The sequence below is a fragment of the Acomys minous genome (genome assembly GCF_964271855.1).
Source record: "Acomys minous genome assembly, chromosome: 2".
NCBI lineage: Eukaryota > Metazoa > Chordata > Mammalia > Rodentia > Muridae > Acomys > Acomys minous.
Genome location: NC_140484.1, coordinates 56,919,143 through 56,944,645, shown reverse-complemented (window position 1 = coordinate 56,944,645; position 25,503 = coordinate 56,919,143). Strand labels below are relative to the sequence as shown.

The window sequence follows — 25,503 nt, the reverse complement described above, 5'->3', positions numbered from 1 at the left end:
TCTAGACCTGCAGAATCAGTCCCTAGGTAGCTTCTAACGGCCGTGACCCCTGTGTCCTGACTCTGCTTGAGCATGGAACATAGCTTTAGAAGGCAGTGCTCGGCCAGGCATGTTGGAGCACCCCTATAACCCTAGCTCTAGAGGGCCTGAGGCAGCAAAGGTAGCTGCAAGTTCTATGTAAGCCTGAGCTATATAGTGGGCTCGTGGCCTGCCTGAGCTCCCTCCATAGCTCTACCTACATGGGGAAACTTTGTCTCTACAGATAATCTTAAAAAGTGGTCCAGGGAAGCCAGGCATGGTGGCATATGCCTTTAATCCCAGCACTCAGGAGGCAGAGGCAGGTGGATCACTGTGAGTTCGAGGCCAGCCTGGTCTACAAAATGAGCCTGGGACAGCCAAGGAGAAACCCTGGTCTTGAAAAACAACAACAACAACAAAGTGGTCCAGAGAAGAACAATACAGGAGCTGTTCTCAAACAAACTAGCAAGTCCAAGGTAACATTCCTGTCTCTGTGCTTCCCTATAGCACCAAAGGGGAAATCTACTAGACTCTTGGTAATGTTTACCAAGGAGAAGCATCCCCTGGGAGATGTGGCACTCTGTTTGAGAAAGGAACAGGAAAGCAGAGGTAATGCGTAACACCATGCAGAAGAGAGCCCTAGACTATGACACATCCAGGAACCGGGAAGTGACCACGTGCAGCCTCACACCTGACCTGGGCGGGGATATAAAGGCCCCAGGCTCAGGAGGCTCCACATCTGCACATCTTCCCTCTCCACCTGCTCCTCTGACCTGCTCCATCCTCAACCCAACACCAGAACCATGACTTGCTGTGGCTGTTCAGGAGGCTGTGGCTCCAGCTGTGGGGGCTGTGGCTCTAGCTGTGGGGGCTGTGGCTCCAGCTGTGGGGGCTGTGGCTCCTGCTGCTGCTGCAAGCCTGTGTGCTGCTGCAAGCCTGTGTGCTGTTGTGTGCCTAGCTGTTCCTGCTCCAGCTGTGGGGGCTGCAAGGGAGGCTGTGGTTCCTGTGGGGGCTGCAAGGGAGGCTGTGGCTCCTGTGGGGGCTGCAAGGGAGGCTGTGGCTCTTGTGGGGGCTGCAAAGGAGGCTGTGGCTCCTGCTGCTGTCAGTCCTGCTGCTGCAAGCCCTGCTGCTGTCAGTCCAGCTGCTGCAAACCTTGCTGCTGTCAATCCAGCTGCTGCAAGCCTTGTTGCTGTCAATCTAGCTGCTGCAAGCCCTGCTGCTGTCAGTCCAGCTGTTGCAAACCCTGCTGCTGTCAATCCAGCTGCTGCAAGCCTTGTTGCTGTCAGTCCAGCTGCTGCAAGCCCTGCTGCTCTTCAGGTTGTGGGTCTTCCTGCTGTCAGTCCAGCTGCTGTGCACCTGTATGCTGCCAGTGCAAGATCTGAGACTCTGGCCACAGACCTCAGGTGGCAGAGCTGATGCAGGTACCCTGACTGTCTAGCTGTTCTGTCCTGGAGCGCTATGATTTTCATCCTACTGCTCACCAAAGACTCCTCCAACAGAGAGAAAAGTCCAAGATATCTCCCACCACCTGGACCTGACTCCTGGCCCCACGCTCACCTCTTCTCTGGTAGGTAGATTTCCTTTCCTGTCTCACCCTCTTTGTAAGTCCAATCTGACAGCTGATGACCCCGGCTGACTAGTTTTTATCTTTCTGGCTTCCTACGGATCAGTTTCTGGTCCCATATCCCTAAATAAACACTGTCCACAGAACAAATTCATTCTCCTGTCTTCTGTTCTCCCTTCTCTAGGTTCTCTGCCCCCACCGCCAGCCCATGTAGTCTGCCCCTTAGTACTGACACCATGGTTTTCTTTGCTGTACCTCTCCTTTGTTGGGCCCTAGCTACAGAGCCAATTAGAGCTCAGAGCCCCATTGAATGTGGGTAGATAGCATTGGAAGACAGGGTCAGTGACCGGTGTTGGGAAGGAATAGGTGGGGGTTGGGGCCACTTGCTGGAGGGGAGGAGGTGTAGACAACCACTGCTCCCTGTCACATGGGTGTCTCAGAAGCCTGGTGTCTAGAGGAAGCCTTGCATGAATGTATTGCGGTTACTGAGTTTTGTTTCAAGGCACTCCAGGAAGACTGACTTAACAAGTCCCCTCTGCATGCTGGACAGAAGTGGCAAGTCATTCTTGAGGGTTTGTGTAATGAAGCTCACAACCCGGCCCTTCATGTGGGACATTACTCAGAAATTGGATTGGTTTTTGTTTATTTATTTATTTATTTATTTAGTTAGTTAGTTAGTTATTGAGACAGGGTTTCTCTGTGTAACCTTGGCTTATCCTTCAACTCACTCTGTATATGAGGCTGGCCTTGGCCTTGAACTCACAGAGATCCACCTGCCTCTGCCTCCTGAGTGCTGGGATTAAAGGTGTGTGCCACCACAACTGGCTTGGGGATTTTTGCAAGAGACAATCCTGTCAAATCCTGAGTGGGAGCTATCGCTCAGAGAGACCACAAGGGCACAGATAGGTGCGCAGGGACGGTGCCATGTGAGGGTGGCCACTTCAGTAAGGCAGGAAAAACAAGTAAAACTTTAAGTATTAGGAGAGAATTAGTGCTACAACTTGTCAATGGCATGGTTTGATGTGTGAGGTTCAAACAGTTTACTAGAACTAATAAGCCAAGGTAACAAGATGGCTAGAAACAAGACCTACAGGCAAACAAATGGGGTTTGGAGCAGGGAATGTGAGTAGGGAGTGTAGCTCAGTGGTAGGGCACTTGCCTAGCAGTGCTGAGGCTGAGGCTTCCGTCCTCAGTACTACAAACAAATGAACAATTAAATGTGCTCTAATAAACAATTAAATAAAAGATTAAATTTAAAACAATATCATATGATTATGCGGTTGCTCCTTTTAAAAAATGAGCATGAATGTGAAAGGGGATGATGGAGGAAGCAGAAGTGGGAAAGGGAGATGATTAAGAAAGAACGGCAGAGTCAGGTGCAGCGGCACACGCCCACAGTCCCAGCACTCAGGAGGCAGAGCCAGGCGGATCTCTGTGAGTTCGAGGCCAGCCTGGTCTACAGAGTGAGTTCCAGTACAGCCAGGGCTACGGACAGAGAAACTCTGTCTTAAAAACAAACAAAAAACTGCCCCCCAAAACCAACCAACCAACAACCCCTGCCCCCCCAAAAAAGAAAAAGACAGAAAAAAAGAAAAAAAGACAGCAGGGATATGACTAAAGGGTACCATATACACTATGGTGAACTCTTTACTTTGTAAAGGTCATAACACATCAGTAGAAAGTGACCTAGGTCTAAAACCAAGCAAAGAATGATTTAAACCCAAACTATGTGTGTATGTGTTTGAGTGTGTGTTGCATATAAGCAATATATATATGCATTTGTTGTTTATTTGAGACAAAGTCTTACTCTGCAGCCTTGACTATCCTTGAGTTGCTATGTAGGCTGTGGTGGCCTCACACTCGTAGCAATCAAAATCCCTTCTTCTTGTTTCTGCTTACTCTGATGAGCTGATCTTAAGAGTATGTGGATGGCTTAATTTGTAAAGTGCCTGCCTTGCAAGCCAGAGGACCCTAGTTCATTTCCCAGAATTAAAGTGAAAAATCTGGGTGTTGTGGGGTGCACTGATAATCCTAGCCCCACGGAGGCAGGGGCAGGGAATTTTGATGAGTTCCAGGCCAGTGAGAGACCCTGCCTCAAAAAACAAGATGGATAGTACCAGAGGAACAACACTCAAGGTTGACCTTTGACCTCAACACACACATACTTGTATATTGAGACTCTAAAGGCCAGGGAATGGATACACCACATGTTCTGACTGTCTGCTGGCCACCCTGCTGTGCCTGTGTCCTCTCTGAGCATTAGGGGCTCCATCTTTTTTCTTCTGTATCTAGACACAGGTGGAAATTCAGCTGGATCTCTGAATTTCTCATTGCCAGGTCCTCCCCTCAAACTCATATTTCATAGATGCTACAAGGAGTTTTAAATATTACAAATGTATTAGTCATATCAAAACAATGATTTTTAAACTCTACATCAATATGCTCAAACAAATAATTTTAACTCACACCTAAAATGTGTTTTGTATGTATGTGTATGCAAGTGTTTCTATGTGTTTGTATATGTGTGTGTTTGTATGCCTGTGTGTGTGCGTGTGTGTGTGTGTGTGTGTGTATGTGTGTGTGTGTGTGTGTGTGTGTGTGTGAGAGAGAGAGAGAGAGAGAGAGAGAGAGAGAGGGAAAGAGAGAGAGGAGGCTATTCAGCATGTGTGTTGATAACATTTTCCATGTTCAAATCAATCATTTCTGGCAATGCATAAACACAAGTTTATCCTGGAGTCAAATATGAATAACCATGATCCAAGAAAGCACACTCATGTTATCCCAAATTCTATTTTCTGAGGAAAACCATAAATCATAACACTTCCCAAATACCTCCCTCGGTGGAAATATCATGTAGGTGAGTTACAGCCAAGCAGAGACACGTCTGCTGTAGGCTCAGGTGTTACCTGGGGGCACCCATAGCTATGGGTCTAAGGAAGCTAGGGGTCTGTTTGTGTATTCCATAGGATTTTATCTCCTGGTCATAAGGCTGTTAAGTATATCAGTTCAGACAGGATGGTGGACAATGAGCTGCTGCTGGAGAGCTTCAGGCCTCTCCGGTCTGTGACACCCCAGCTCTCCATAGTCACAGCAGTTCTAATTGGTTGGTCAGTCTTGTAGAGCCTTAAATAGGCTTTGCTTCTGTCCACCCCTGGGAACCTTACATCATATTTCCTATAGTTTTCTCTAAAGTAAGGGGTAGGAGGTATAGTACTTGAAGTTTTAGCTAGAGCAATAAGACAAGTAAGGAGATCAAAGGGTTACAAATTAAAAAGGAGGAAATCCCTCTAAGGAAATAGAGGCAGTCCTTAAAAGTCCCCCAACCAATAAAAGGGCAGATGGTTTTAGCACAGACTACTACCAGACTTTCAAAGAAGAGCTAATACCAATACTCCTCAAACTATTCCACAAAATAGAAACAGAAAAAACATTGCCAAACTCATTCTACCAGGCCAAAGTCATCCTGATACCTAAAGACTCAAACTAAGAAAGAGAATTTAAGACCAATTTCCCTTAAGACCATTGATGTAAAAATACTCAATAAAATACTCACAAACTGAATCCAAGAGCACATCAAAAATATCATCTACCATGATCAAGTAGGCTTCATCCCAGGCATGCAGGGATGGTTCAATATGTGAAAATCTATCAATGTAATCCACCAAATAAACAAACTGAAAGAAAAAAAGTCACATGATCATCTCATTAGATGATGAAAAAAATCTTTGGCAAATCTAATACCCCTTCATGTTAAAAGTCTTGAAGAGATCAGGGATACAAGGCACATACCTAAACACAATAAAGGCAATATAGAGAAAGCCTATAGCCAACATCAAATTAAATGGAGAGAAACTTAATTCCACTAAAATCAAGGACAAGACAAGCTGCCCACCCTCTCTATATTGAGTCAATATAGTATTTGACGTTCTAGCTAGAGCAATAAGACAACTAAAGGAGATCAGGGGGGTGTAAATTGGAAAGGAAGAAGTCAAAGTATTGTTATTTGCAGATGATGTGATAGTATACATAAGTGATCCCCAAAATTCTACCAGGGAACTCCTGCAACTCATAAACACCTTCAGTGAACTGGCTGGATGCAAAGTTAACTAAAAGTAAAACCAATAGCCATCCTATAAACAAATGGTAAGAGAAAGAAATTAGGGAAACAACAGCCTTCACAATAACCACAAATTAATGTAACTCTAACCAAGTAAGTGAAAGACCTGTATGACAAGAATTTCAAGTCTTTGAAGAAGAAATTGGGCCAGGCATGGTCATGCAGGCCTTTAATCCCAGCACTTGGGAGGCAGAGGCAGGTGGATCGCTGTGAGTTCCAGGCCAGCCTGGTCTACAAAGCAAGTCCAGGACAGCCAAGGCTACACAAAGAGACCCTGTCTCAAAAAGCCAAAGAAGAAGAGAAGGAGATGGAGAAGGAGAAGAAATTGAAGAAGATATCAGAAGATGGAAAGATCTTCCATGCTCGTGAATTGGTAGGGTTAACACTGTAAAGATAGCCATCTTCCCAAAATCAATATTCATACTCAATGAAATTTCAATCAAAATTTCAACATGATTCTTTACAGACGTTGAAAGAGCAATTCTCAAAAACTCAGGATAGCTAAAAACAATCCTGTACAATAAAAGAATTTCTGGATAGATCACACCTCTGATTTCAAGCTGTACTACCGAGATATAATAATAAAAACCGTATGGTACTGGCATAAAAACAGACAGGTAGATCAACAGAATCAAATTAAAGACCCCAGAATAAATCTACACACCTACAGACTCCTGATTTCTGACAAAGAAGCCAAAACCATACCATGGGAAATGAAAGCATCTTCAGCAAGCGGTGCTGGTCTAACTGGGTGTCTGCATGTAGAAGAGTGTAAATACCACCCTACACAAAACTCAAGTCCAAGTGAATCAAAGGCCTCAACATAAAGCCAGATGCACTAATCTAATAGAAGACAAAGCAGGGAAGAGCCTTGAAAGCATCGGTACAGGAGACAATTTCCTGAACAGAACACCAATGACTCAGGCACTAAGATCAACTGTTGCAGTTAATATATCTGTATGGCCTAAGAAGCCAATAACTGACACAATAAGACTGAAGTATAATTCAAAGCTGCAAGCACTACCCTGGGCAGAATCTAAACTGCTACTAATCTAACAATAAACTACTCTAATCCTCATAACCTACTATATCCCAAGCACTTGCTAATCTGATCCTCCTTGGGCAGCTTCTTTCCACTAACTCCCTCTGTCAACTGTCCCTCTTAACTATTGGCTCCCGGCTCCTCCTTCTCTCCTGTCCTTCTGCCCAGCTGATTGGCTAAACAGCGCTTTACTGACAGCTGCTACATCCACTCAAGGTATTCCTCCACAATCAAAGACCTCAACATAAAACCAGAAACACTAATCTGATAGAAGAGAAAGCAAGGAAGAGCATTGAAAGCATTGGTATAGGAGACAATTTCTTGAACAGAACATCAACAGCTCAGGCACTAAGATCAACAATTAATAAATGGGACTTCCTGAAACTGAAAAGTGTCTGTAAGGCAAAGACACAGTGAATAGGACAAATGGCAGCCTAGAGAATGGGAAAGTATCTTCACCAACCCTACATCAGACAGAGGGCCAATATCCAAAATATGTAAAGAACTCAAGAAATTAAACACCAACAAACCAAATAACCCAATAAAAATCAGGTACAGAGCTAAAACAGAGAATTTCTTAACAAAGCAATCTCGAATGTTCAATATTCTTAGTCATCAGGGGATTGCAAATCAAAAGGCCCCCGAGATTCCATCTTATACCCACCAGAGTGGCTAAGATTAAAAAAAATAAAATGAAGTGATAACATATGCTGGCGAGGATGTTGAGCAAGAGAAACACTCCTCCATTGCTGGTGGGAGTGCAAACTTGTACAACCATTGTGGAAATCAATCTGGTAGTTTCTCAGAAAATTGAGAATAGTTTTATCTCAAGACTCAGCTATACCAATCCTGGGCATAGGCACAAAATATGTTCCACTATATCACAAGGACACTTGCCCAACTATATTTATAGCAGATTTATTCATAATATCCAGAAATTGAAAACTACCTAGATGTCCCTCAACCAAAGAATGGATAAAGAAAATGTGGTACGTTTACACAATGGAGCATTACTCAGCTGTTGAAAAATCATAAAATTTTCAGACAAATGGTTGAAACAAGAAAAAAAAATCATCCTGAGTGAAGCAACCCAAATCCAGAAAGACAAACATGGTTATATATTCACTTATAAGTGGATATTAGCTATAAAGTACAGGATAATCATGTTACAATCCACAGACCGAGAGAAGCTAAGTAGTAAGGGGGGGGGAGCAATCAAGAATAAGGTGGGGTGCATGAATCTCCCTGGGAAGGAGAAACAGAACAGACATTGTGGGTAGATGAAGGGGAGGGGTGGGGATTGGAACAGGAGGGATCAGATCTGAGGAGGATGGAGAGAGCACCGGTAGAGGTAACTGGGATTGGGAGGCATCTTGAAGACTAGCTAGAATCCTAGGGCAATGGAAACTCCCACAAATCTAGGAGGGTGACCATAGCTCTTAGCAATGGGGACTATGGAGCCTGAACTGCCCATCTCCTGTAACCAGGAAAGGCTTCTAGTGGAAGCTTTGGGACACTAACCCAGCTACAAAGCCTATGACCTACAAATTGTCCTACTTACAAGGTGCGCTGGGGCAATTGTGGGCGTGGCCAACTGATGACTGATCCAGCTTGGGACCCACGCCATGAGAGGGAACCCACCCCCGAGACTGCCTAAAGGGCCTGTTGCACAAAATACATAGGCTATTAATTTTTATTATTAAAAGCCTGTAAGTATCACGGTGGTGTCACTTAACCCACTATCAAACTATAAAAGACACCAACATCTGTTGTATTTAAATAAGCCCCGTTTCACCTGGGGCTGGGCAGACGTTTCCTCTTAATCTATCTTGTTATCTCTCAGCCCCACTTCCCGTGCCAATTGCTCTAATCATTCCTATCTGGTCCACTTCCCATGCAATAGCTCCAGAATACTTGCTTATGCTTTTCATCTGGGCTCCTCCTCCACAGCATTCTCAGAGTCCACGCCCTCTCGGTCCACGTGGTTCTTTCCTGTCCCATGGCGACTCTTCTTTCTCCTCCACCTGCCTCTCTGCCTCTCCGTTTCTACCGTGACCCTTCTCTCCTCCAAGCACACACACACTCTGGCCGGGCTGCCACGCCTATCTCATTTCTGCCCTGCCCAGGTGTGTGGGCACTTATTCAGCCAATCAGGGACAGTTTGGAGGCAAGGATTACACATGCCATTTTGAGGGTACGTAAGTGTCTGCTCGTAAAAGACAGCAAGCCGACCTCGGGAAGCAAAATAATTAACAGTTAAATACAAAGCACCTGACCATGCCATTACATGGGCCAGGACCCAGAGGCAGCCTAGAGATCTAGGAAAAAAGCAAACACGATTGGGGAATAAAAAGTCAACGAAATGATTTCTAATGATATCCTGCTATACTCACAGACTGGTGCCTAGCCCAACTCAGAGACTTCACCCAGCAGCCGATGGAAGCAGATGCAGAGACCCACAGCCAAACAACGGGCAGAGCTTGGAGAGCCCTGCAGGCAAGGGGGAGGGGAAGAATTGGAGAAACGAAAGGGGTTGAGAACACTAGAAGAAAACCCACAAAATCAACTAATCTGGGCTCATAGGAGCTCACAGAGACTTAACTGCCGACCAAGGAGCCTGCATGGGTCTGATCTAAGCCCTTTGTAGTGTAGATATGTGACAGTTGTGTAGCTTGGTCTTCTTATGGGACTCTTAACAGTGGGAGCAGGGGCTGATTCCGACTCTTTTGCCTGCTTTTGGGACCCTTTTCTTCCTATTGGGTTTCCTCGTCCAGCCTTAATACGAGGAGAGGTGCCTAATCTTCCAGCAACTTGAAATGCCATATTAAATGGTCGATATCCATGGGAGACCTGCTCTTTTCTCAAGAGGAAGGAAAGAAGCAAGGACTGGAGTGGGAGCGGGAGGAGCTGGGAGAGAAGGAGGGAGGGAAACTGCAGTGTGGATGTAATAAATTAAAAAAAATTTTTTAAAAACATTTTTCTCAAAGTAAGAGGTAGGTTTCAGAACAAGATCCCAACGCCGAGTATCTTGCAAGTATTCCCTGTGTGTGCCCATGACTTTGACTTGACGTTGTTCCCTAGGCAACACAGAATAACAGTTGATCAATGGTGCTGACACTGCTAGATTTCCAGAGAGATGGGGCGGCGGGTGGTGGTGGTGGTGGGGCGGGTTTAAAGTTCACCAGGAGTATGGGTATGCATTCATACTCACTGTGATGCCAACATGGGGGTGGGGGTTGGCCCAAAGCAAGACCCCACTTCTAAAGTAGAGCAGAATAAAAGCGAGAAGACAATTCCATATAAGGACAGTCTCCTCAGCATTCTGGAGCCGCCGGGACTCTAGGGAACAGTTTGCTGAGGGTGGTGAGTGAAGGCAGGATTTCTAGATTTCCTCTTTTGATTCTCATTCTTCATGGGAAATGTGGCTCAGGCATCTTGGTAAAAATAGGCTGTGTTAGTGAACACTGGTGAGGTCTTTTTCCTTGGGAAAATAGTTCCTTTGAAACAGAAATAACACAGAATCTGAGTTTCCCCAGCTGTTTTTCTCTTTTCCTTCTGCTTCTCCTCCTCCTCCTCTCCCTTCCCTTCTCTTCTTTCTCAACAGGCAGGGAAAGCTTCCTCTTGTGGCAACTGCAAAAGGGTCTTGAGGAAGCGGTGTAGAGTGGGGGTGCGTTGAAGGTGGTGGGAACAAAGCCCCAGTTCTGTCTGGAACCCCTGATGCCCTGGCTCATGCAGGGGTGAGTTTTAAGTGGTACAAGGCACATGTGCTTATTTGTGGTTCAACAAGAAAAGGAGAAAAGAGGGGAACAGGGCAGCACCCCGCTGTTCCACACAAGCCACAACTGTCCCTTGGCAGCAGGAGATAGCCTCTCGGCAGCAGCTTAAGAGACGCACAGAGGTGTGTGTTGTGAGGATGTCAGAAACAGAGATAGACACACATGTCTTTCCACAGTGTTGCTATGGAGTTAAATACAATGCGTATACAAGGTACATTAGTTTCATTGGCTGTAATGTGTCTAGTGCTGCAACTTCTCTTAATATCTTATTATTCCTATTTTAGCTAAAAGTCATAGAAGACTCTTTTCTCGAAAAGTCATATTAGAAACCAAAGCAAAACCCAAACAGACCCAGGAGGACTGAGTCGTTTCTCCACAAGCACTACACTATTTACATGAAGGACTGAGGTTTACACACATATGCACAAATATGGTGTTTAATACCAGTATCGACTCTCAGGTCAGACACTGTAGTTTACACAGTAATTAATCGCTTTATGTATCCTGGGAACTACAGACTGGCAATAAAGAGCTAAAGAGGCCACTGCAGAATTTAAAGAGTTCAGAGAGGCCTAACTGAAGGAAAAAGCAAAGAGTTGGTAGGGATGGGAGAGGTGTGTGTGTGTGTGTGTGTGTGTGTGTGTGTGTGTGTGTGTGTGTGTTGGTTGTGGAGGGCATCAGATAAGGAAACCTGTTGGAAACGACACAAGAAACCTCTATGTAAGTTGAGTGGAGCTGCAGAGATTGGGTGTGGAACTGGATCTGAATAGATGAATAAATGGATGGGTGGTGGGTGGATGGGTGAGTGGATGGGTGGGTGGATGGGTGAGTGGATGGGTGGGTGGATGGGTGGGTGGATGGGTGGGTGGATGGGTGGGTGGATGGGTGGGTGGATGGGTGGGTGGATGGGTGAGTGGGTGGGTGAGTGGATGGGTGAGTGGGTGGGTGAGTGGATGGGTGAGTGGATGGGTGGGTGGATGGGTGAGTGGATGGGTGGGTGGATGGGTGGGTGGATGGGTGGGTGGATGGGTGGGTGGATGGGTGGGTGGATGGGTGAGTGGGTGGGTGAGTGGATGGGTGAGTGGCTGGGTGAGTGGATGGGTGAGTGGATGGGTGGGTGGATGGGTGGGTGGATGGGTGGGTGGGTGAGTGGGTGGGTGGGTGGATGGGTGGGTGGATGGGTGGGTGGATGGGTGGGTGGGTGGGTGAGTGGGTGGGTGGGTGGATGGGTGGGTGGATGGGTGAGTGGATGGGTGAGTGGATGGGTGGGTGGATGGGTGGGTGGGTGGGTGAGTGGATGGGTGGGTGGATGGGTGAGTGGATGGGTGAGTGGGTGGGTGGGTGGGTGGGTGAGTGGATGGGTGAGTGGATGGGTGGGTGGATGGGTGGGTGGATGGGTGAGTGGATGGGTGAGTGGATGGGTGGGTGGATGGGTGGGTGGATGGGTGGGTGGATGGGTGGGTGGATGGGTGGGTGGATGGGTGAGTGGATGGGTGGGTGGATGGGTGGGTGGATGGGTGGGTGGATGGGTGGGTGGATGGGTGAGTGGATGGGTGGGTGGATGGGTGGGTGGATGGGTGGGTGGATGGGTGGGTGGATGGGTGGGTGGATGGGTGAGTGGATGGGTGAGTGGATGGGTGAGTGGATGGGTGGGTGGATGGGTGAGTGGGTGGGTGAGTGGATGGGTGGTGGGTGGATGGGTGAGTGGATGGGTGAGTGGATGGGTGGGTGGATGGGTGAGTGGATGGGTGAGTGGATGGGTGAGTGGATGGGTGAGTGGATGGGTGGGTGGATGGGTGAGTGGAAGGGTGAGTGGATGGGTGAGTGGGTGGGTGGGTGGATGGGTGAGTGGGTGGGTGAGTGGGTGGGTGAGTGGGTGGGTGGGTGGATGGGTGAGTGGGTGGGTGAGTGGGTGGGTGAGTGGGTGGGTGGGTGGATGGGTGGGTGGATGGGTGGGTGGATGGGTGGGTGGATGGGTGAGTGGATGGGTGAGTGGGTGGGTGAGTGGGTGGGTGGGTGGATGGGTGGGTGGATGGGTGAGTGGATGGGTGAGTGGGTGGGTGAGTGGGTGGGTGAGTGGATGGGTGAGTGGGTGGGTGAGTGGGTGGGTGAGTGGATGGGTGGGTGGATGGGTGAGTGGATGGGTGAGTGGATGGGTGGGTGAGTGGATGGGTGGGTGGATGGGTGGGTGGATGGGTGGGTGGATGGGTGAGTGGATGAGTGGGTGGATGGGTGGGTGGATGGGTGAGTGGATGGGTGGGTGGATGGGTGAGTGGATGGGTGAGTGGATGGGTGAGTGGGTGGGTGAGTGGATGGGTGAGTGGATGGGTGAGTGGATGGGTGAGTGGATGGGTGGGTGGATGGGTGAGTGGATGGGTGGGTGGATGGGTGGGTGGATGGGTGAGTGGATGGGTGGGTGGATGGGTGAGTGGATGGGTGAGTGGATGGGTGAGTGGGTGGGTGAGTGGATGGGTGAGTGGATGGGTGGGTGGATGGGTGGGTGGGTGGGTGAGTGGATGGGTGAGTGGGTGGGTGAGTGGATGGGTGAGTGGATGGGTGGGTGGATGGGTGAGTGGATGGGTGGGTGGATGGGTGAGTGGATGGGTGAGTGGATGGGTGAGTGGGTGGGTGAGTGGATGGGTGAGTGGATGGGTGGGTGGGTGGGTGAGTGGGTGGGTGAGTGGATGGGTGAGTGGGTGGGTGAGTGGATGGGTGAGTGGGTGGGTGAGTGGATGGGTGAGTGGGTGGGTGGGTGGATGGGTGAGTGGGTGGGTGAGTGGATGGGTGAGTGGGTGGGTGAGTGGGTGGGTGAGTGGATGGGTAAATGCATGGATGCATGGATGCATGGTTATTTAAGTAGGCTGTGTCAGAAGTGAGGTTCACTGAAGCTCCTGGGACACTTGGGGGTTCTCTTTTAGTTCCTCGATGCTGAATGTGCAATTACAGGTTGGTGGGGCTGTCACCACCGCAGTGTTAGGTGTCCTTTTCTTCACGGAGTCCAGATGAGAGTGTTGCACCCTGTCATCAGTCTGGTGTGTTCAGCAAGTCCTTGGCCCCAGCTTTCCTGAAGAGAGGTTTACCATGTCTCTGTCCTCATATGGTCCCAGTCTGCTTTGCTAAGTTTGCAGCATGGCACCTTTGTATTTTTAGAAATAGGCTGTCCGTCTGTGCTTTCATGGCTGGTGCTGGACAGGTGGTGATGTCTTATACAGGGAAGTGCAGAGTCATCCTGACTCCACATTTGCACTCAAAATGGAGCCAAATGCCACTTTGTGAAATGGGGTTGCTCAGAGCAAGGTATAGCCTGAAGCCAATATTTACACAATATGAAGTAACTCAGAGGCAACAGCTTGAACCCAACACCACGTCCTGGAGATTCTATCAGCTTTGGTAATCTGGACATATCTCCCCACAAAGTCCTGGTTCGAATAGTGCGGGGACTTCAGTAAGAGACTCTGTCAGCTTTCGGGGGAGCACTGCATCATCATTTGGGGCTTTAAACTGCAGCCTTACAGCTGGCCATCTTTCAGCTAGAGATTTCAGCACTCCCCCCCCCCCCCCGGGAAGACTCAGAACTTGGATTTTCCAGTAGCACACAATGCAGAGAATGACTCCCAGCATGCACTAGGGAACACAGTCCTTGCCTGGTCCTGCAGTTGGGCCCCTAGGATGAAGGGCAAGGCCTTGATGTCCAGTTGACTGGAGTCCCACTATGGGAGAAGATGAATGAGACTTAGCAGGTGTGAAACTGAGGGGAGTCAGGGGAGGGACATGGGGGAACCAACAATAGTCAAAGTGGCTGATAGACCTGAATTAAAACATCATATGAACCCATTGCTTTGTTCAGCACATTTGTACTAATCAAAACATAAATGCCTTTATTTCTCTCAGGGATGAAAACAAACACCAAACAAAATGCCTTTTGAGGGAGCTTTGGGCTCCAAAAAGGACCCAAAGTTTCAGGTTTGGAGACCAAAGGACAGGCTGGCTGCAGTTGCATGAGACTACCACCAGGTGGCACTGTTGAATGAGAAAATGAACAAGTAGAGGCTGGCTGGGACAAACAGCCCCCTCATCCAGGCAGAGCGGCACTCTGAACTGAGTGCCCATAGGAGGGACCCTGACCTGGCCCTGCGTTGAGAGTAATGACAGACACCAGCATGCTGTCCTAGTGGCTCAGTTCTGTGTGAGAGATGAAGATAATCTGTAGACCTGTGAGAAGAGCATGGTTACCCATCTCAGGATCCCCACCCATCCTATTACCAGGGTTGCCCTTGTCTCTAGCTAAAGCTGTGTGATCTGTGGCAGAGGTGGGGTTGGAGTGTAGAGAAAGGACATACCCTTTCTACCTATGCAGCACAGAACAGCACATTTATGCCTGGAGGCCCTAAACCTGACCTCACTAGACGCCTGGTTGGATGACGCTCAGCGCACACACGTCAGGTATGACACGAAGGGGTCGTCTGAGCCTTGGGGTAGGCCTGGCTCCTCATAGTCAGATCAGGATGGCCCTCCTCAGCTCCTGACTGTCTTTGACTCATGTTTGGAAGCCAGACACCAGAAGGCCTGGGGCCCCTCAGGGTTAGGGCTGCGGCTCACGTCCTTCTTTGCTTCGAGCTGCAAAGCCACTCCAGGCATGGGACCTTTCCCATGACACAGGAACAGGCTTTCCTGTTGAACGTGGGAAGTCTCTCCTGTGGCCTTCCTTATCACAGGACTCTGCTCACACTGGCTGACATCATGATCAGTGCTATAAGCCAGGGTTCAGGGGCCTGGGGAGACCACCATGGTCCAGCCAGGCCTCAGTCTGGAATGAAAGGAGGAAGACAGAACTTTTGAAGCCAGCATGTTCCTCACTCAACTTGGGAGTGCTCAGACAGGGACAGGAGAAGTGAGTAAGGGTCCCAGTAATCAGAAGAGGTCTCCTGCAAACTAGGCCTACTGTCACTGGGTTCCCCGGGCCAGCCCTGCCTGACCTCCACTACCAAGAGGCAGGAAAGTCCTGGCATTTTAGCCTCTGTTGTTGGAGAAAGGTCATTCATCCCGCAAAAAGTCACCCAGGCAGAAGAGGTCCCTCAACAGAACAGCAGTGAAGGGCAGCTTCTGCATAAGCTAATTAAATGTAAGAATTCAATATCTGTGCCCAAGACAGGCGCCCCAGATAAAGTGCGGCAGCTGTTTGTAAATGGGCTTGTCCTCAAAGGAAGAAAGGAAGTGCTTAAACACACACACACACACACACACACACACACACACACACACACAACAAAGAACTTTCTCAAAGTTGGCCTGAACTTCTCACATTCAAAAACAAAACTCAAACTACTGCCATTGATGAAAACTCTTACCTCTGTGAGTCTAAGCAACACAGTGGGTGAGAACCATACCAGCTGCACACAAAAATACCACCTGCCTGTGTTGGGGAGGGCTGGCAGGAAGAGCGCGTGGCCAGTGTTAGACTTGCTTTGGTAGATTTCTGTCATGTTGATCTCTCTCTCTGTCAGGGCACCTGGCTTGTCCAGGTGGAGCAGGTTCCCAGGGATGCTAAAAGGGGGCTCTCTTCTGCTAAGCCCACCACCCTCGACTGATGCCATGCACCTCACTCCCAGCTCTTCTGGAGAGCTGGCAGCCTATCTGCTCTGGTCTTTCCTCAGCATAGGTTTCTAGGTTTCCATGAGTGCCAGCCAAGGGGACCCCTTCCCTGTGAGCCTCCAGGACTTAGGACTTGCTCATATTTCTGCTCGGTTCTTTATTGTCATCTTTTAAATTTGGAGTATGAGTAGCCTTTGGATCTGACATCACATTTTGGGTTTCAGTTCTAACGATCACTTGTCAGCACAGAGATAGTCACACATAGGGTATGTGCAGAGGCGCCTGTGTCTTGGAAACAACAGTACAATCTCAAGCCACCTGGACTCAGGATGATTTAAACAAAGTTGAGCTACTGTCTACATACATTGACCTTAATATGTCCCCGTTGTGTGGATTTTAAAAAACAAAACAACAACAAAAACAAAAACAAAACCGACCCTATATTGGGCTGTAGAGGTAACTCACAGTTGAAGCACTTGCTGTTCTTGCAGAGGCCCAGGACCTACCTGGTGGCTCACAACTATTTATGATTTCATTTCCAGGAGATCTGATGTCCTTTTCTGTCTCTGTGGGTGCTGGGACACTGACTGGCTGGTGTGTGGATTAAGGTGGAAGGGATTCAGAGGGTACATTCACTGTGAGTGTGTGTGTGTGTGTGTGTGTGTGTGTGTGTGTGTGTGTGTGTATGTATGTGTGTGTATGTGTGTGTGTGTATGTGTGTGTGTGTATGTGTGTGTGTATGTGTGTGTGTATGTGTGTGTGTGAGTGTGTGTGTATGTGTGTGTGTGTGTGTGTGTGTGTGTGTATGTGTGGAGATAAGAGGACATCTCCAGGTGTCGATTCCTCTGACACCTTCAACCTTTGTTTGAGACAGAGTCTCTCATGGGCCTGGAACTTCATCAGGTAGGCCAGGGTAACTGGCTAGTGGTTTTTCAGGGAGCCCCCTGCCTCTGCCTCCTGTCTCACCCAAACTGGAATTACAAACGGGTGCCGCTGCACCTGGCTCGTCACACAGGTCCCGAACCCAGTGCTCCATGCTTCACACTTGCAAGGCAAGCACTCCGCCAGCAGAGCCATCTTCTCAGCACTTGCTGGGAGCTTATGAGCCAGGATATTGATACCTGGACACTGTGATCATATACTCGTCCCATAATTAGAGCCGAGCATCACACAGATGTAATAATAATGCCAAGTGATGCAAAACCATGGGCCCTTATCTAAAGATAATTTACAGAGAAATTAGGAGCCAAGCTTATAACCCAATATTTTTTTTAAGAGAAAAAGAAATGCCTTGGTAAAGATGAGAGCATATGCTAAAGAGAAAAGAAGAAACGAACAGCAGAATGCACAGAAAGTGGAGGGTTGGGGTCTAGTGTCTGACAAGCCACAGCCCAGCCAGAGACAAAAGCAAGCTGCCTGCAAGGTGGAGCACATTGCCCCTGGCAGGAGATGGCTTTCCATCCCTGGGAGACAGTGTTTACATGTGGGGTAGCAGCTTTGACAACATCAATAAACAGAGCCTTGACAACAACACAGCTGAGGATGGAGTCGGCAGAAATCAATTAAACACAAAAGGTTTGCTGCCTTGGGCAATAAACTACAGAACTGATGTAGCCGGCATATTTCATAACCAAACGTGTGGGGCTGTGAGTCTGTCCAGGCCCACCAAGTGCATCTTCCATATCCTGTGGGAAGTCCATGCTGCATGATGAGTTTCCCCTCAGCACCAGTCTTCTCAAGGCCTTGAGCTGCGCCCCGAGCCCAGGGGTGGCAGGGAGTCCGGGAGTTGGCAAGGGGTGGCATGGCGGGGCTGAGAGGCCCTGACATGCTCCGTTGCAAGGTTTTCAGAGGGGGTATGGAAGAAACCAACCACATGTGACAAGAAGAGCTCTCTGGGATGGCTCCAGAGGATGGTGGCAAAGGCTAGAGTTGAGGCCGTACAGAATGGGATAAGGGGACAGTAATGAGAGAACCATTATGCATCAGGAAAGCAGTGCAGCCAAGGGTAGCTGACTCGGTTCCAGTCCCTGTGACCTTGGATTACAGGGTATGGAACATTGAGACAGTGGGTACAGAGGACATCACAAGGAATGGTTGTGCTGTCACATGGCATATGTCACAGCTAACAGTAGCATGACAGCTGGCAGCAGAGTGTTCCCTCCCTGCCCAGGAGATGAGGAAGGCACAGGAGGCCACACTGGGGCCTCTGTCATTTCTTCACAGAAACCGGTCAGCAGGGACAATGAGGCTGAGGGGACTGACCCCAGGCAGAGACATGCAGAGCTGGCTGGGGACGACAGTCTTTATTTTCTGCACTGAGTGATGCTGTAAGCCCAGGCAGGACACACACCAATAAGCCGAGAAGACACTGGGCTTGTGGTGCCCTGAGTGCCTGATATAGGCTGGACTTAAAGTCTCACTGTGTGTCCAGCAAGGCTGAGGTTCCTGGAGACAGAGAGGACTTCCAGGTGGCTGTGGGGTCCTCTCTGTAGAACTCATAGAACCACAGTGAAAACACTCTCTGCTCCAAAACCCTTATCTGGGGTACAGACCACATCCTGAGCCAGAAACCATTGTCCCTTCTACCATCTTGGTTTGCTAAGCCTCTACATGTGAGTAGAACGCTAGGACTCCAGTGGGGGGGGTACCTTAAGTTTCTTGGGGTCCTCCCTGCGAGAGGGGTAGTTACCTCCTGTTTGGGTCATGATTTTATCCCATCAGGATCAGTAGTGCTTACTGCCCTGCTGCCGCCAGGTTTCAAGTCAGAAGGAGGCTGTCACTGTCTCCCTCACACAGAGAGCAGCTCGCTTGTGCTGTGAGAGTGCCTGTCTCTTTGTGGTTAAGAGAACAAATAAAAGTGTTTAAGATGACAAGCTAAATGACAACTATCAAATTCCAGCAGTGACAAATGTGTCCTGGGAGGACCAAGTCGACCCCACTGACACCCAAAACTCTCTGAACACATGAAGGAAGGAGCTGAACACTAGCCAGTAACTGACTGGCAAACTGGAGCTGCGGCCACAAGTAAGAACTGACGGAACCACAGTGGAAAGGGGAGAGGACGGGCTGGGGTGAGGGGAGGAGGGAAGAAAGGGAGAGAGAAGGGAGCAGGGAAGGGGGGAAGGAAAAGGAGGGGAGGGGAGGGAGGAGAGGGGAAGAGGTAAGGAAAGGGAAGAGTAGGGGAGGGGAGAGGAGGGGAAGGAGAGAAGGGAAGGGGATGGGAGGGGAGGGGAGGGAAGGGAAGAGAGGGGGAGGAGAGGGAAGGGAAGGGGTGCAGCATGCTAACCAACTACTACATCCAGAATCTGCTTGAGTGCAGAATGCTAACAGACTGCTGCAGTCAGCATCTGCATGGGTGCAGCGTGAAACAACCACTGCAGTTACACTGCATGGGTGCAGCGTGAAACAACCACTGCAGTTACACTGCATGGGTGCAGCGTGAAACAACCACTGCAGTTACACTGTACGGGTGCATCGTGAAACAACCACTGCAGTTACACTGCATGGGTGCAGCGTGAAACAACCACTGCAGTTACACTGTACGGGTGCAGCGTGAAACAACCACTGCAGTTACACTGCACGGGTGCAGCGTGAAACAACCACTGCAGTTACACTGTACGGGTACAGCGTGAAACAACCACTGCAGTTACACTGCATGGGTGCTGAGTGAAACAACCACTGCAGTTACATTGCATGGGTGCAGCATGCTAACGGGCGTTGGTTGAAAGGTTGGACATTCTTCTGGAAATCCCTGGACAAAATGTACCCAGACCCTTAACAACAGCAATGCCCCTGTCCTGGTAAGAGCAGTGGGCACAACGAAGGATGGTTGGATTCTCAGGATGCTGCTGACCCTGCCAAGGGGCCCAGGGAGACCTGCAAAACGTCACAGAAGAAATGAAAGGCAAGGAATGGGGAGACAGCTGCGGCCTCCTGTAAACAGTCTGATTTCCCAATGCGAACCAGATTGTGGCCCAGGACCTCAGGTAAACATGTGCGTCAGCGCCCCCTCAGCCCCCCGCCGCCCAGGAGGCCCAGGGTCTGCATGGCCAACTCTGGGACGCATCACCGTCACCGCCCAGACGGTTCCTAATTAGACAAAATTAGGCCCTCGCATTCCTCCAAAATCCCCAAGATCTCTGCAATGTCAGGTCTTCCCCAAAGGAAAACATCTCGTGATTAAACAGCAAGAGCAAGAATGGTATAGAATGTTCTCTGGCTGAGCGATGAAGCAGCTCTGGTTTCCCACCCACCTTGGCTGGACAAAGGATCTGCTGGGAAGTGGATTAACCATGGTCTTGTTCTCAGGGCCTGGGTGGCCGTGGGCCCGGGGGAAGGGGGCAGCCAGAGCTGGTGGGGTGAGGGGCTCTTAGGCCCCCATGGTCTGTGTGGTGCCTGTGAGCAGCACCAAGGACAGGTCTTTGCCAACTCATGACAGGTTAAGGGGCCTGTGAAGCTGGCAGGAGGGTCCACTCAGCCCTTGAGTTCTTCATGACCCCCAGGAAGCTTTCGGTACAGGGTGAACTTCTGCCCAGTTGCCCTCACAAGCCTTGGGCTGTCTTTGTTCTCACTGCTTGCTCTCTGTGCTCAGGCCTTTTACAGTTTTTTTAAATCCTTTTAAATTGTATTTCTTCCTTCTTTGAAGATTAAATGCTATAATAGTCCCTTTCCTTCCATAATTTTATTTTTGAGACAAGGTCTTACTATATAGCCCTGGGCGGCCTGGGACTCACTGTGTAGACCCGGCTGGCCTTGAATTCACAGCAATCTTCCTGCCTCTGCCTCCTGAGTGCTGAGATTATGGGTGTACAAAATTTCATCACCATGGTTGGCCCTTCCTCCATAATTTTATAAACACTTGATTTAGATCTGCCTAGTCTTTTCTACAGTGTCTGCAAAACTAACCAGATACCTGTCCGTTTCTTCTCCCGTGTCCTCTTATCCACAAGGCAGAGCTGCCTGTGAGGTCTCTGCTTCTAGCTGTGGCCTCGGCTGTGCTTTCTGCTTTTGCCTTTGTTGTTTTGCACATTGAACCCAGGGCTTCACGCACAGGAGTCGAGAATGGTGCCGCTGTGTGACACTCTTAGGCCATAAAAAAAAATTGCTGGCATGTGTTATTTAGAGGCCTCGTTATGTAGCCTAGGCTACCTCGAATTCACAGTCCTTTTGCTCCCTTCTCCTGAGCACTGACATTACAGCCCCAGCTCGTGGTGTTTTGTGTATATATGTGCATGCATGTCCATGTCTGCACAGATACCCAGGTGCACGTGCCTACATGCCTGTGTGCATTCATGCGTGTGTGTGTGTGTGTGTGTGTGTGTGTGTGTGTGTGTGTGTGTGTGTGTGCTGAAACTGGAGTTCACTAAGCTAGACAGGCTGGCCACCCAGCCCAGGGATCTTCTTGCCGCTGCCTCCCTTAGTGTGTGCTGAGATTACAGGCATGCGTTGCTGTACCCAGCCTTTTAACCTAGGTGCTGAGGATCCGGGTCCTTATGCCTATGCAGGTCCTAAGCAGAAGGAGCCATCTGCTTAGATGAATTATTTTTAAATAATGACAGATTTACAGGAAATTCCTAGCACAGCTTCGAGTCCCCACATACTTTCCCAGTGGTGTTGCCCAAGTGTCTTCCTTCATACTTTCCTGTGACAAGGCACCCACAGCATAATGAGTGTCCCATATCTGGGTGTCTGACTGTGTCAGCTTGCAGCAAGAGGAGGCCCCCCGCTCCCACAGAGATACAGACACTCTTCCATGCACATCTCACGCCCATATCCTCCCATGGAGTACTTATGCCCTCTTGAACATTTCCAGGGTCTTCTGTCTTGTCACTTTGGACATAGTGTAGGAAGGGGTGGTTTGGGGCTGGTTTTCTTTAGCTTGTCTTTTCCCTGCACGATGCCCTGAGAGACCCTGGCTGTCCCTGAGTGGACAGTTGTATTCTCCATCACAGACCCACAAGCTCACGGCTCCTTCCCACCCCCACCTAGGGCACTTTAATTATTTCCAGTTAGGGTTATACATCAAAGAATGTAGGTGCAACTGTGTGCAGGCTGCGTGCGAACACACATGTTCTTGCCTCTGGGCTGGGCGCCCGGGACTGGAACTGTTGGGGCGTATGGTCAGTGTATGTTTAGTTTTTGAAGAAACTGTCAAACAATTTTCTAGAGATGATGTGCTATTCTACCTTCCCACGGGCAGAGTTGGGGGACACCTCGTTCTTCTGGCTCCTTACAAGACGCCACGTGAAACAGCCATCAGTCTTTGCTGCTGAAGGCCTAATGGACTTGTGTTTCCCTGTAAGGTGGAGCGGGCTGCGCGCTCTACCAGGAGCTCACTTGCCCTTGCCACGTCCCATTTACAGCCTGTCTCTTCAAGGCTTCCTATCTGCTTTAATTGATTCGTTTGCCTCAGCACAATGTAGTTTTTTTCTGTTTGCTTTGGCTTCCTTGAGCTAGTATGTAGTCCAGGCTGGCCTCAGACCCACAGTAATCCTCCTGCCTCAGCCCACCGAGTTCTAGGATTACATATGTGTACCACCATGCCTGCCTTACACTGTGTAGTTCTGAGAGTTCCATTTTTTTTTTAACAATGAAAGCCTTTCTCAGATATGTGTTCTCGAATCGCTCCCCTGCTTATGTAGCTTCCTTTCTCATGCCTCTCTTTTAAACCAGTCTTTCACTGAGTGAAAAAAATGTAATCTCAATGAGGTCTAATTAGTTTCCTATTTTGGCGTCTGTGTGTGTGTGTGTGTGTGTGTGTGTGTGTGTGTGTGTGTGCATGTTTGAGTATATGTGGGTATTTGTGTGTGGAGGGGGTGCACGCATGCACACGGAGGCCAGAGGTTGCAATTGGGTGTCTTTGTCAATTACTCTCTGTTTACTGAGGTGATGGCTCTCACTGAGCCTGGAGCCCACGAGCTCAGCAAGTCTAGCTTGGCAGTTTGCTCTGGAAGGTCCTCTTGCCTGTAAGGCAGGAAAATAGCCCACTAAGCCATCTCTCTGGTCCCCTATTCCTGATACCTAGGCACAGCCCAGAGCCTGCACATTTGCCCCTGTGTGCTCTGCAGGATTTTTATCCAGTGTGGCTTGATGCCTCTGAGAGTTCTGCAGTCTAGATCAAGGCCAGCTTTTAGGTTTGTTTGTTTTTTGTTTTTTTTTCCCCATGTTTTGTGTGTGCAGGTGGAGGCAGAGGTCAGCCTCACGTGTCATTCCTTGGGGGCTGCTCACCTTGACTTTTCAAACAAGGTCTCTCACTAGGACCTGGGCCTCACAGGTTCTAGGCTTGGCCGAGAACCCCTGATCCAGGCGCTGGAATCTCAAATGTGTGTTGCATGACCCAGGTTTTACATGGTGCTGTGGGCTGAACTAGGGTACGAGTTATCCCTCTACTCCCATGGGTCTTTATGAAGCCTGTGGGTGGCCAGCTGCCCCACATATATGTCTAACACGCTCATCCTCTGTGGGCTGCTTTACAACCACCTGAGAACAAGGGAACTCTGGAGAGGGCAGCTTCCCTCTGCCTGTGGCCTGCTTGGCTGCCTTCTCCCAGGGTGTCCCTTCCAAGCTGGTGACCCAGCTTAGAAGCAAGCGGTTGGTGGGTGCCTCCAACCGTGCTAAACGAAAATGAGGTTAGCCACTCTGGGTTTGATAAGAACTTTTATGTCTAGATGGTTCAACAAAGGGAAAATACAAAATTCAACCACCATGATTGATGATATTAATGTACTTAGTGAGAAAATGCCAAAAATCTCCATAGAGCCCATCGCCTGTGGAAATCGCGTGCTTTTTTCCTGTCCAGTCTCTGTTGCCTGCTGGTTTGTATAACTAATTTGGTCTTAAGAGTAGAAAGTCAGGGGGCTGGAGAGACAGCTCAGCACTTAAGACCCTGGCTGTTCTTTCAGAGCACCCAGGTTTGATTCCAAGCACCCACATGGCAGTAGTTAATAACCATCTGTACCTCCAGTTGGGACAATCCAACATCCTCTTCTGGCCTCGGAGTGCACCATACATATATGGTACATAGACATATGTGTGGGCATACATACATATACATAATAAATAATCTTTTTCAAAGGATAGGAATTCATAGTTTTATTGTTATAATTGCTTGAAAACCTCTTCTGAAAAAAAATTTTTTTTAATTGATGTTTTGTTTTGGACCAGGTCTCGTGTAACCCAGGCTAGTCTTAAAATTGCTTTTTATAACAGAGGATGGCTTTGAACTCCTGATCCTCCTGCCTCTGTTTCCCTAATTCTGGGATTCCGAGTGTGCGTGCCACTATGCCTGGAAAGCACACACCTTCTTTTTTGTGACTGTCAGTGGAGACGTGTTTTCTTTAATTTTTTTTTGAAGCTTTGATAGTCAATTCTCTTGCATGTTCACTGGCTATTCTGTTGCACCCTCGACCACCACCCCTTCCTCAGGGTCTCTGGAACCTTCTCTGGATGTCCCTTCAGAACTACAGTGCTTATGGTTTTCATTTTGATTCTATAGATTCTGTATAAAAAAAAGAACAGGAAGCATGGGGGCAGGTGACGGCTGGAGCGCAGGCCCTGTGCTCACATGGGTTTGCTGCTGGGGCAGAAGACCCAAGTTTGGTTCACAGCATCCAAATTGGGCCACTCCCAACCACCTGTGATTCCAGCTCCAGCGGATCCCACAGATGTCTCCTCTGGACTCCCGCGCTCACACATGTGCATGCCACGTCCCACACAAACACATACACAAAATTAAAAACTAAAAATAATCTTTTTTTAAAAAAAAACCCTACTTTAAGACTAGAAAGAAGTTCTGTGGTAAAGTTCTTGGCCCACAGAAATGACCAAGGCTCTCTCCAGAGCAGCTAGCTGAGTGGGCCAGCCCCTATCTGCTCAGGAAGTTACAACTGGAGTAAAGGACATTCTGACAAAAGCCACCCACTGCTATGGGGGTTTGTACCAATAAATCCATCCAGCCCAAAAGCCAAAAAGCCACAGTGGCTCCATGTTCCCTGTCCAACCCCCAGGCTCATGTGGCTTCACGCTGATATCAAAGTCAGACGGGACCATCAAGAGGATTTTGGCCCAGAATCCCTCACAAATACATATGGAACAACCTGGCACGTCCGATCCAGTAACATATACAAAGGATTAGCTGTGGTGGAGGCAGAGCTCTCACTAGGGGCAAAAGACTATCTGGGTATTTGAAGTCAGCAAATTCCCCATATAAACAGACCAGATTCACCCTATTAACAGACAAAAATTCCCACAGGATTAGAGTCATCTATATCAGAAAAACACTTGAAAAAAATGTACAGTATATTCAGCACAAAACTCCCAAGCAGCTGGGAGTTCAAAGGCGTTTTCTCCATCTGATAAAAAAGGCATCTATGAAAAATATGTGGTGGACTTTGTA

The 25,503-nt window shown here is 48.8% G+C and overlaps 1 protein-coding gene across 1 annotated transcript; it reads left to right on the top strand.

The window, feature by feature from the left end:
• The first annotated feature begins 763 nt into the window (after nucleotides 1–763).
• Nucleotides 764–1,732, top strand: LOC311592938 (uncharacterized protein). The gene is made up of 2 exons (XM_084773842.1): nucleotides 764–1,439; nucleotides 1,518–1,732. The coding sequence occupies exon 1, from the start codon at nucleotides 822–824 to the stop codon at nucleotides 1,398–1,400; it is 579 nt and encodes a 192-aa protein (XP_084629968.1). The 5' UTR covers nucleotides 764–821; the 3' UTR covers nucleotides 1,401–1,439; nucleotides 1,518–1,732.
• The last annotated feature ends 23,771 nt before the right edge of the window (nucleotides 1,733–25,503 follow it).